A 12,110-nucleotide genomic window follows, 5' to 3' on the forward strand; every position below is an offset into this window, starting at 1 on the left:
TTTCTCAAAGTGCCATCCAAGGACCATCTGGGGAGCTGCCTAAAGATGCACGTTCCTTGGCCCCATCCTGGGCTGACTCAGCACCCTGTGGTAGGTCCAGGAACCTGCATTTTCTTTTGAGTCTTGCTCTGTCACCTAGGCTGGAGTGCAGTGGTGCAACCTCAGCCTCCCAAGTAGCTGGGATTACAGGTGTGAGCCACCGTGCCCGGCCAGCACCTGGATTTTCTAGCATGCCTGCTGCTCAGAAAGTGGGCTCCTGCCCAGTAGCAGAAATGGTCAGGTTTATGATATTATACTAAGAAAGGTGGAGGTTGAGGGAATGTCTGAAAACAAAAAGGATCCAATTCAGCTCTTCGTTGAGCCCTAGGTTTCCAAACAACATCAAAAGACTATATTTTTATATAAGTAACTAAAAATGACAGTCATCTTTCTCTTGAAAAATGATCGTCAGAAAACAAGGGAACAGTGACCTCTTGAGGAATCCAGAAGAATCTATGATCTCACGCACCATGCATCAGAAATACTAAAGGAAGAGGAAGAAGGAAATTCAACAGCCAGCAAGGGCCTATTTGACAAACATTATACCTAAAATCCAGTGGGAAAGGAAATACATAGAAGCTAAGGAGAGCCGGTTTTTTTGTTTTTGTAAACGACTGGCTCTGGAAGCAGCAGAGTCCCAAATCCCCTCACCTGGAGGTGTCCATCTCAGCTGTGCAGGAGGGGCTCAGGCATCTGGGATTCAACAGTGTTCTTAAGCGCTGGTCCTGTGACCCAGCTTGGCTTGGTTGCAGAAAAATACGAAATGACCCTCCTCATACCATGAAGGGGTTTTGTGTTTTCTTCAGCAGGGAAGAAAACCAACAATTCAAAGAAGTAAATTAACCCGCCCAATTTTATACAAGAGGAAGGTGAATTCTGAAGGATCTGGGGAGTTGGACTCTCGGGATTGTAACTACCCCCCAAGATGCCGAAGGTCTCTCCCTTGCCACCCTCTCACACTGCCAGCCAGAGAGCAGGAGGGAGATCAACCCAGACTTAGCCCTGGCTAGGGAGAAGCAAACCGTGTATAATATTTCAAAATGAAATCAAACTGCAGTGCCAGGTTGACGATCCACTAACAATCCAATGTTGCATGTAGACATCCCACTTCGAGGGGCATAGCCTCCCCTGTCACCCGCTTCCCCCCACCTGTGTGCTACACGACAGGCTGTACGTGCACCGGCTCTCCAAGCCACCCAATCGGTTTTACAGTGATTCCATCCAAACCAGGAAAAATGATTTTTCATTCTTTCTGAAGCCAGCAGCCAAACCAAAGTACAATGCCAGCCCAAACTGAACATCTTAATTAAAATGCCTCTTACCTGATTTGATTGCTTTAATGGGGTAAGTGGCATGAGCAAGAAAGTTGGGATCACTGAACATATCTTCTTCGTAAACCACAAAGCGCAGAAATGCCAGGTTTGGGTCATAAATTTCAAATGTCACCTTCTCCTGTGTTGGAGCCCAGATAGGGCTGAGGCCATTATCATCTGGAAGGAGATCAAAGCTCATTAGAGGCCGCATTGGAGCTGCCCCCTTCTGGTAAGACAATCTCTGCATCCTTCAGCTGTGAATCCCCTTAGCAACCACGTAAATAAATATGCATCTATGCCAAGATCTAAGAAAATCTGAGTAATTTTCTTCACTCCCTCACCCCACCTTGAGCAATCCTGGAAGCTGCTGTTGCAGGCTGGTCCCTTGGTGAGCAGAGCGAGGAGACCACCTCCCATCTCCCCTCCCCAGGATGGGGGAGAAAGGAAGAGGGGAGGTGTTTGCAGAGCAGGAAGGTGGAATTTGGAAAAGATGAAAGAGGAGAAGAGAGCCTGCGAGCCACATCCAGCAGCAGGGGATTCTACAGCTGGCAGGTGAGAGCCCAGCCTCACAGAGCAAGCGAGGAGCAATCCTGCAACTCTCCATAAATGCCAATTTACTCAGTCAGCATCTGAGTTGTTCATTGGGCTACTTTTTACCAGGAGCAAGGATCCTGTGCCTTAGAAGGCCCACCATTCACGGTTCCCTCCTGGCTTTTCCTGGAAGAGCAAGCATTCCTCCTGCCCTCTAGGGGCTAAGCTCCCCCAGGTTAGGCTGATCCTCTGGGTCAGGTCAGCCATGTAGGTTCACCCCCTCTCTCCATGTCTCTGCCTCTTGGCCTTTGACTCAGTAGATCAATCAGATTGGGCTGCTGCACAAACAGGACCAACCGAGTGTCAGGGCCTCACCTAGGATTCCAGACTTGAGTTACAGGCAGGCAAACAGCACTGGGGAAAGTCTAAGGATTTAATAAAGTGGCCCTTTGGATCCCCTCCTCAAGCTGAGCCACATGGGCAAGAGGGAGGAAAGAAAATCTTGGACAACTGAAGTGCATTGCAAAATACCCCAGGAAGAGCACTCCCACAAAGGAGTCACTGGTCAGACGTTTCAAAGCAGAGGGGCCAAGGCGACTTACTCACAACCGTCGTCTTGAACTTGTTGTTGTCATAGTCGGCTCCACAGATCTCCACCTCTACAAAGGGACAGGCAATACTTCGTCCAAGTTTGGGGAGATGGCGAGCACCGAGAACCTGGGACACCAAAGGGAAGCATTGGAACCCTCCTGGGGTCCTGAACAGACAGCCTAGCATGGATTGCGACTGGGTTCTAGAGTGACACTGGATGAGTTCAATGCCAGCCCTAATTTTCCCAAATTCATTGGAGAAGCCAGAGCAACCTTCTGCGGTGGATGAAGGTGGACTATGGTATATCCCACAGTTCCTCAGCATCAGCCTGAGTCTCAGTCCCATACGCCACCTGACTCAACAGGTAAAACTCACCTGAGCTCATGAATGCACATCCATGCCCAAGCAGGTGCCTCTGATCAAGGCAGAGCTTAATCACTGGATCTCCCTGCCCCCAGGAAAGGCTGAGGGACAACGTGGCACTCTTTTTGTAACTGCAGTTTACTTAAAGGCCTCTGTTTACATATGCTTCTTCCCCCCCACTGCCCTTAAGTTCATGAGAAATGCAATTCATTTCTCTACTTTTCAAAAATTCTTACAAAGTAACAACACTTTCTCTGAAAGTCAGATGAATTTTAACAAGCCCTGGAACTGGACAAAGTAAGGGAAAAAATGTCTCCATTAAGACCAAATGGCTGTTTCCCATGTTTCCTTTCTCTTTCCAGCCAGAGGCTGACCTCACCGGGACCCCAGAAAGACAGGGTCGTACCTCGCCCCCACAGACGACAAGGGGACGTGGGTTCGAGGTTTCCCCTCCCTTTCCTCTTCTCCCAAACGACCGTGGAGTGTACTGTAAGAAAAGATCCTCAAACACTGCCTGAATGTGGATAGTTTAGTTTAAACAAGACAACAAGCGTTCCTAGCCATGGGTTCCCCGCTCTCAAGGCAGCGTCGGCGCAGCCCCCAGGGAGGGCAGCGGGCTCCCCTGGCAGGGAGGGAGGGAGGGCTGGCTTTACCTTGACCGTCAGCGTCATCAGGATCTTCCTCTGGGACTCGGGTGGCATTGGGTCATATTTCTCTGCCCTCATGCTCTCAGGCTGCAGAACGTAGCCCGTGCGCCCATTGAGAGAAAACAACGCGTGATTCATCTGCATGAACTTATCTGGGAAGGAAAGTGAAGGCCTGCTGTAAGTCAGGCATGAGCGTGCTGGCCTCCTAGGCCACGAGTTCCTAGGTGGGGAATGAATGACACCTTTTCCCAAAATTAATGTGAGGCAGCTGTTCAAATAAGTATCTCACTCGAAGAAAATATAGGGTTTCTAGACAACAAAATCCCAGACTGGGGAACATCTTTCCAAGTATGTCACAAACTCCCGAATCATAAAAGAAAAGATTCAAACTTGCTAAAAGTATCTATGTAGAAACAAATTACATAGGCTATTTTAATTCAAATGACAAATATATGAATATAAATTTTTAACCTCTTAGTTCTGATACATCTATGCTATAAATACCTACTGCATAGATACATCGGGTAAGAAGCACAAATAGTTTGCAGAAAAGAAAACGTCATTGCTCCTTAAATAAGAGAAAAACTGTTTAATGTCACTTACAAGAAGCAGCTCTAATGAACTACAGTATATCAGTTTTCACCTCTCAGTTGTGCAAACGGCAAAAAGTTCAACAAACCTCAGTGAAGTTATACAAAAAGAGTATACTCCAACCTCCACCTATTTGCATCTCCGCCCACAATCTCTCTGGAGGGCAGTTTGGCAGCGTGGCTTAGCTGAGGCACACCTGCAGGCGCATCTTCAGTGGTTTTCTTCAGGGCAAAGTTGATCAAAATGCCAGTGCTGCTTAACCCTCCCTGCGCTTCTGAGAATTCTGTCCCACAGACACATTCCTACGTCTGCGGAATGGCGCTCACGTCAGGGTACAGAAGGCAGTGCTGTCTGTGACGCAAGTAGTGGGGAATACCTACACGTGCCTACACGGGGACTTGTTAAATAAATGATTGTTCCATTCAATGGAATCCAAGGTGGCTACAAAAAGAATGTAAAGGAGGCTACTGATGAACAGATCCCCTGAAACAGGTTTTAAATAACAACAACAAAAGCACAAAGCCCCATGATTTATGCGACCACTTTATGTCCAGAAGCTTCTGTATGTTGGTTATGCCACCATATGAATGGCTCTGGAAGAAAGTCCGAGCAGAATGCCCTCCCAGAGCAACAGGCCAGGAGAAGAGGGCTCCAAAGATGCTTGAATTACGTGAGCTAATGCATTTTCTTTTTCTCTTAAGCCAGACTAACTCAGCCTCTGTTACTTGCAATCATGAAGCCTGCCTGAGCCAGGCACCCTTCAGTCCTCTCATCCCTCCATTCAGCTGCCGGACCTCATACTAACCAGCACTCTGCTGAACTGTGCAGTCCCTCAGACAAACCACTCGTTCCTGGACACCACATGGCATCTCTGACCCAAGCTGACTTAGCCTGGAGTGATTGCCACCACCACCTTGCAGGGATCGGACTACCTTCAGTCTGCCTTTACCTGCCGTCTGGAAATTGAGTGCCACCATCTGAGAACCGCACAGCCAGAGGCGGAAGGGGTCGTAGTTTGAAGAGTCAACTCTTTGTCCCTTTGGGTAGACGCGGGTCAGGCCCTTTTGATTGTACCTCAGGAGGTCGACGGGCTTCTGTCTGGTGATGCTGTCAGCCTTCGTCTCCACAAAGGAGCGGATTTCTCGGAAGTCAGGATTTTCTGCGCACAGAGAGAAAGGTCATCGCTACTTCTGTGTCTCATCTCTGCATTTTCTTAATGTTTGGTGCAATGACTGGATGCTCAGATTGTAAAAGGAAACCAGGAATCTCCCTCTTTGACATTCAGGGGGTTCTGATGATATTGTGCCAATTGGTGTCACTATGGACTTTTGCCCTCGGGGGGGTTCCAGGTATTAAGAAGGCACCTAGTTTTCCCACCGCCTTTTAGTCTAGAATTATTGTAATTTACTTTTTTTTAACTACCAACATTCTTGAACAAGAAAACACAAAAGCAGTAGTTATAGAAGAGGGAATATGGGGATGGTTTTAGGTAAGAGAAAATCTTGGGAGAGGAAGATCCAGAGAGATCACAGACACAAGATGAACAAACTGAGAATCACCTGCCACTGCCCACAGGTAGAGTTGCGATGTGGGTGCCTGTGCGGGACAGAGGAGAGGGAAGGGGACAGGCCTCATCTTGGCTCCCTCCCATCCAGCTGTGGTGGGATAGCCAGGCAGTTAACATGCTGAGCCTGCTGAGTCCTGAGCTTTGACATCTGTCCCTGAACAGAGGTTCCTAGGGACTGGCCTCCCAGTAAGTTAACTCAGGGGTCTAGTATTGTCTGGCTGGTCTTCTGTTCTAAGATGAAACATAAGGAAGCACCCCAAAGAAAAAAATATGTACAGCATCATCAAAAACTTGCTACCTGGAGAACATGGTAGAAGGCTCCCCCCTTTTTTTTTTTTAACTGTATCTGTGGTGGGCTGAGTAATGGCCCCTGAAGATGTCCAGGCCTTAATCTCTGAAGCCTGTGCATGTGTCACTTTATATGGCAGAATAGACTTTGCAGGTGTGATTAAGGAGCTTGAAAATGGGAGGCTTATCCTGGAATATCCAGGTAGACCTAATGCACCACAAGGGTCCTTGTAACAGGGAGGCAGAAGAGGAGAAGCCCATGTGACCACAAGCCAAGGAATGCCAGCAGCCCCCAGAAACTGGAAGAAAGAATTGCTTTCCCCTCTGGAGGGAACACAGCCCTGCTGACACCCTGATGTTGACCCCGATACCGATTTCAGACTCTGGCCTCCAGAAATGTGCAAGAATAAATGTTGTTTTCAGCCACCAAGTTTGTGGTAATGGCAATAAGAACTAAATCCACCCACTAAGTGGGTGATATGGTTTGGCTGTGTCCCCACCCAAATCTCACCTTGAATTGTAGCTCCCATAATTCCCACGTGTTATGGGAGGGACCTGGTAGGAGGTAATTGAATCACGGGGGTTTCCCCTATACTGTTCGTGTGGTAGTAAGTCTCATGAGATATGAGGGTTTTATACGGGGTCTCCCCTTTGGTTGGTTCTCATTCTCTCTCATCTGCTGCCAGGTAAGATGTGCCTTTCACCTTCTGCCGTAATTGTGAGGCCTCTCCAGCCACGTGGAACTGTGAGTCCATTAAACCTCTTTTTCCTTATAAATTACTCAGTCCCAGGTATGTCTTTATCGGCAGCATGAAAATGGACTAATACAGTGGGTCTTCCTACTGAGACACCAAAAGAGCTTCTTCCACCAGCTCCCTCACCTGGAGGACAAACCCAAGCTGAGGCCATCTACCGGGAGCAGTTAAGAACAGGAGCATTCTGCCCTCTCTGAAAACATCAAACTCGAAAGGAAGGAAGTTTTCACTGCAGTTATAGGGCAGATTCTTAGGAAAGACGTTACCTAAGTTGTCCTTGGTTTTGCTGGTCGGTTTGCAGTAGACAACCAGGTCAGAGAGCTCGATGGCGATGGACTGGTTCTTCTCCCAGTACTTCATGTTGTTCTCCTGTTTGGAGTTCACCGTCTTTAGTGCCCGCCCCTGAGAAATCCCATCTTCCCAGCTCGCCCTGTGTTTTTCCTCCTGCATCCCCACTTTGCTTTCTTGCATGCTCGGATCTTTCATATGGTTGAATGTTTTCCTTTCCTGAAGACAACCCTGCCCCTCTCATTTCTTCCTCTGTCAAAATTCTTGACAAAGCTATTTCCACGAGGATTTGGTGTCCAGCTCAGTCCTGGCCATAGCCCTCAAATATAGCTGAGGTCAGGATAGCAGGGGAAGGGGGCTCTTCTCTGTTACCACCCCTCTGTCCTTAACTCTGCCTCCTGTCCCCGCCCCTAAAGCCACACTGTTAGAGTGTCTCAAATTCTAGTTCTTCAAATCCTCGTGGGCTCTGTGGACCCCAGCATCTTTGTCATAACTCTTTATCCCCTGCACCCTCAAAACCTGCACACCTGCTCCCCAACTCTGCCCATCAGGGCTCTGTCCAAGGGGACCACTACCCAGTGGCCAGACTATGTGCCGTGGACTCGGGAGGTGCCTCCCTTCAGAGGACCTACCGCCAAATCTAACTCCTTGCATGTAAGGATAAGCTTCTCACTTCACCCTAAAGCAGGCAACCCTGTTGGGCCTCCCCAAATTCTACCAGACTTTTATTGGCCAAGGGGGGACCTTGAGAGAATATTTAGATAATAACGGTCACTATTTGGGGGGTGCTTAGCTCTAGGCGTCACAGGCTAAGCACTGGATGGATACTACCTAAGTCAGTCCACACCCTGACAGGGAGAATTATCTCCGTTTAACGGAAGTTGAGTAGCTTATCTCAGCCTTCACAGCCAGCCGGTGTCGAGACCAGATGCTGCCAAAGCCCTGTTAACACGGGGTGGGCTCCTACCCCACCCACCACATGTTCCAGCTCTGCTTTGTCCCTCACACCCCGTCAGCTGCCAGGTTCTGGAGACAATCTCACTAAAATGCCTCCTGCATCCAGACCCAGAGTTCCTATCCCGGCTCCCACTGAACCACAGCAATGCCCTCCTGACTCCTCGTCCTGCTGCCCATATACTCCCGCCCCACTGGTCCATCAAATCCCTCCTTCTAGACACAGCCCAAATCATTCCTTCTCTGGGAAGTTGATGTGGTAAGGCTTTGTGTCCCCATTCAAATCTCTCATCTTGAATTGTAATCCTCAGGTGTTGAGGGAAAGACCTGGTGGGAGGTGACTGGATCATGGGCTCGGTTTCCCCCATGCTGTTCTCATGATAACAGCGAGTTCACCGAGATCTCATGGTTTTATGAAGCAGTTTTCCCTGCTCTTGCTTACCTAGTCTAGGGTAATATCTTTACAGCAGTGTGAAAATGAACTAATCCGTGGATTAGCTCCAGCCAGGACTGGGAAGGGATATTGCCCTCTTGGAACCTTCCAAATCACTCAAGTGCCTCAGCTGGTGTGCTCTGCTTCTCACCGTCCCTTGCCTGACTGTCCTCCATTAATGCCATTCGGTGCCAATGCACAGACCTTACTTCCCCACTGAGATATGCCCCTTGATGGCAGGGCTGTGCACAAAGCAAGTGTTCAGGTGATGGTGGTCACTAGGTGAGAGAGGCAACATGACCATTGTTAAGACAGTGGGAACTGGAATGTGAGTTTGAAACCTGGCCCGGCTGTTCTCAGACTGTGCCGGCTGGGCAAGGCATACAGTCTCCTCGTGCCTCAGTTTTCTCAGCTGTAAAATGAGGCTGATATGAATCCTTACCTCACAGGGCTATTGCAAAAATTAAACAAAGAGGCCTTAGCATTCTATGGGCACATGGTAGCTACTCATACTGCCCCAGGAGACACCTCCCCTAGGCAAAGAACCAGAAAGTCATGTTTTGTAAACAAGCAGATAAAGGCACCCAATTTCTTCTGTAAGAACGCCTTCACGCATGAGTGCTGACAATTCCCAGGGCCAAAGTGGACCTTGGCAGTGACCAGCAAACGAGCCTTTTACGTGAGCTCCTGCTGTGACCACATCATCAGGACAGCTTCGAGTGTGACTCTAAGCCCCTGATACTGGCTCTAGCTTGTCCACATACCCCCAGCTTCTGTCAGCCCTTTCCATCCTTCCTGAATGTCCTTGGGGACACAGCAAGCTCTACGGGTCAGGCTGGAAGGGCTGTGGTGGGTGGGAAGTGCATGAACTAACAGGTAAAGAAGGTGTCAGCCAAGCAGTCAATAGCAAAGTGCTGTCACAGAAACCAAAGCCATGTTTCTTTTCCAAACCTCAGGTGTTTTCTCCTGGCCCTTGAATCAACTTGACTTTGTACTCTTAGCGCACAGTTTTCACCACGGGGTTGTCTGCAGACAGGAAACCCCAGAAATAACACAGCTCACCTCCAGTGACAACAGAATTGCTTAAAATGAGGGAGTGGGCCTGCCTGTCGAATTCTGGAATGTTGGCCTCACACAAAACACAGCGCTATGACAAGGTATGGGGCTTCACTTTTTCTTTTTCCTCCCAACCTCAGCAGAAGACAGTATCAGTTCAAGAAGAAACGCCAGCTGCTGCTTCAAAATTGCATGACAAGGCCGGGCACAGTGGCTCGTAATCCCAGTATTTTGGGAGGCTGAGGCGGGCAGATCACTTCAGGTCAGGAGTTCAAGACCAGCCTGCCCAACATGGTGAAACCCCATCTCTACTAAAAAATACAAAAATCGGCTGGGAATTGTGGTAGGCATCTGTAATCCTAGCTAGTTGGTTGGCTGAGGCAGGAGAATCACTTGAACCCAAGAGGTGGAGGCTGCAGTGAACCGAGAGCCCACTGCTGCACTCCAGCCTGGGCAACAGAGTGAAACTCTTGTCTCAAAAAAACAAAAAACAAAAAAACTGCATGACAATTACTCTCTGGGCCTGCAGCTGTCATCTCAGAATGGGAAGTCACAATACAGTTGGTGAGGCTCTGGAAACCCACTAACTAGAAGGATATTGTGACTGCCCTCCGCCATCAATGAGGTGGCCACAGACCGTGTAACAATGCGGGCACTTAGGGACAGGCAGAGGTCCTGGCAGCGAGCAGAGAGTTTATCCGCCACTGGTTGCCCGAGAGTGGAATGGGGCCTTCTTCCTTTGCCCCCCAACACCAGCTCCCCAAAAGGGCTAGCTGCGCTCAGTGCGGGAACTCCGTCAACTCTGCTGTCCCATTTTTTTTTTTTTTTACCCCTCAGATGTCATAATAGGACTTTAAAAATCATTCTCATGAAATCTCAGCAAATATAAAAACCAATTAGGAAGGAATGTAGACCAAAGGCCGCCAACAGCAGCCTTGAACAGCTCAGCTTCATTTCAGAAACCCTCATGCGGCAGGAGAGGAGGTGCGAGGCAGGGGAGAGAGAGCCTTCTAGGGAAGTAACACTTTTCCCCATTACGCAAAGCAGAAAGAGCCGGAATATGCTATTTGGAGATTTTTCAAATAAACCTCAGGGTTGTGGCGCCCCCCTGTGCCTCAGAGCTGTATTGCAGCATCAGAGGCACTCGAGGACCTAGAAGAGATGGCTTCACTGGGAAAGCCAGACGGACAGCACAGCTGGCCACAAGCTCATGGTTCCTCCCCCATGGCTGGTGGTGTGAAAAGCCATGGGAAGAATTAGGAGCCCTAGGGAAGGCCCCCAGGAGATCCTAGGTCAGAGAAAGACGATGTCCCACCAGTGAGGGTACCCATGGACCGGCCCCCTCTGCAAAGTCTCCTAAAGAAGATACAACGATCCTGTCGTGACCAGGGACTGGCCAAGATGTGAGGCCCTCCCAGGGGGAAAAAAAATGACCTGGCCACTGGTAGATGACTAAGTATCTTGGAGGAGAGACTCACTGATGCTAGCCAGAAGTCAGAAGGCACGAGAGGCCCCACAGGAAGGCTTTAATCAGCCCTTGGGGTCAAGATCTACCTTAGAAGCAAATGGGTCCATAGGAAACCCTACAATTTCTTTCCAGTTCTGCAGCCACAAGGACAGCCCTTACTCCATCATCAAACACAGGTTGGCACTTGCCCATGTCGCTCTGGTATAATGGCAAGGCAGTGATTAAGTACTTTTGAGTTATGAATGTGGTTCCTCATTTTGCAGACAAGGAAACTGAGGCCCAGAGAAGTGTGGTTGCTTGCCCAGGGTCCAGCCCTGCCAGGATGCAAACTCCAGTATGCCCAGCTCCAGACCTCCTATTCTTATCCAGAAGCTCACACCTTCCCAAAACACCTCCAGCCAGAGACTAGTACTTCAGGTAGGACAGCCCTGAAAAGGTCATTCCCATCTAGAAGGGAAGTTCCTCCACTGGAAAGAACCGCGTCTCGCTGATTTGCTGTGTTCTCAGAGCCCATTCCAGGTCCAGGCAGGTGAACTCAGTGAGCATTTTCTGTGGGGAGGATCCAGACTGCTTTATATGATACTTAGAAACTATTCAAAACAAGGAAGGCAGTAACTTCCTTGGTAAGATATGTGGGGCCGCACAGACCTCATCACTGAGCATTGCTGCACGCACTCAGCCTTCTGAAGGTTCGAACCAGACGACCAGACCCACCTTCCCAGGGCAGCTCCACTATCCCTGCCTCTCCCTAACAAGAGGTGCTCCTATTGTCTGAACCCACCTGGTCTCCTCCCCCAATTCTGAATAGCACCTGGATCTGCTCATCCTGCTGCCTGGACCCACCCACAGCCTCAGCTGAGCACCAGAGCCCTGAGAATGCAGGCCCACCTGCACCCGGTGAGCAGGTGCCTACCTTGGTGTCAATCTTCCAGGTGATCTCTCGGATGCTCTGAAACCACTCGAAGAGCTCCTCCACCCTGTCTGTGGCAAACTCCACCGGAGGATCGCCCTGCTTCTTGGGCTCCAGGATAAAGACAAAGGGCTTCTGGTTTTTTCCCTGTGGGGCTTTCACTTGGGGAGAGAGTAAGAAATGTCCCGATCAGCCTATTAGAGGGCCACAAAGACCTGACTGCACCCTGCCTGAGCAGTTTCTCTCATGGACCAACCGCCACTGCTATCATTACGGTTAGCATTGATGGGGACGTCTACTTTCCATCAGGGTAGGT

The 12,110-nt window shown here is 49.4% G+C and overlaps 1 protein-coding gene across 1 annotated transcript in view; it reads right to left on the reverse strand.

Annotated features, from left to right (window-relative positions):
- Positions 1–12,110, reverse strand: part of PLCG2 (phospholipase C, gamma 2 (phosphatidylinositol-specific)) — a 211,111-nt gene that overhangs the window by 17,894 nt on the left and 181,107 nt on the right. Inside the window, exons 23-28 of the mRNA XM_011990117.1 lie at positions 11,798–11,955; positions 6,952–7,054; positions 5,025–5,234; positions 3,491–3,636; positions 2,486–2,600; positions 1,362–1,529 (exon numbers count right to left, since the gene is read on the reverse strand). Coding sequence (XP_011845507.1) covers positions 1,362–1,529; positions 2,486–2,600; positions 3,491–3,636; positions 5,025–5,234; positions 6,952–7,054; positions 11,798–11,955 — 900 coding nt within the window. The remainder of the gene's footprint in view (positions 1–1,361; positions 1,530–2,485; positions 2,601–3,490; positions 3,637–5,024; positions 5,235–6,951; positions 7,055–11,797; positions 11,956–12,110) is intronic.

Source organism: Mandrillus leucophaeus, unplaced genomic scaffold (assembly GCF_000951045.1).
Source record: "Mandrillus leucophaeus isolate KB7577 unplaced genomic scaffold, Mleu.le_1.0 Scaffold37, whole genome shotgun sequence".
Taxonomy (NCBI): Eukaryota; Metazoa; Chordata; class Mammalia; order Primates; family Cercopithecidae; genus Mandrillus; species Mandrillus leucophaeus.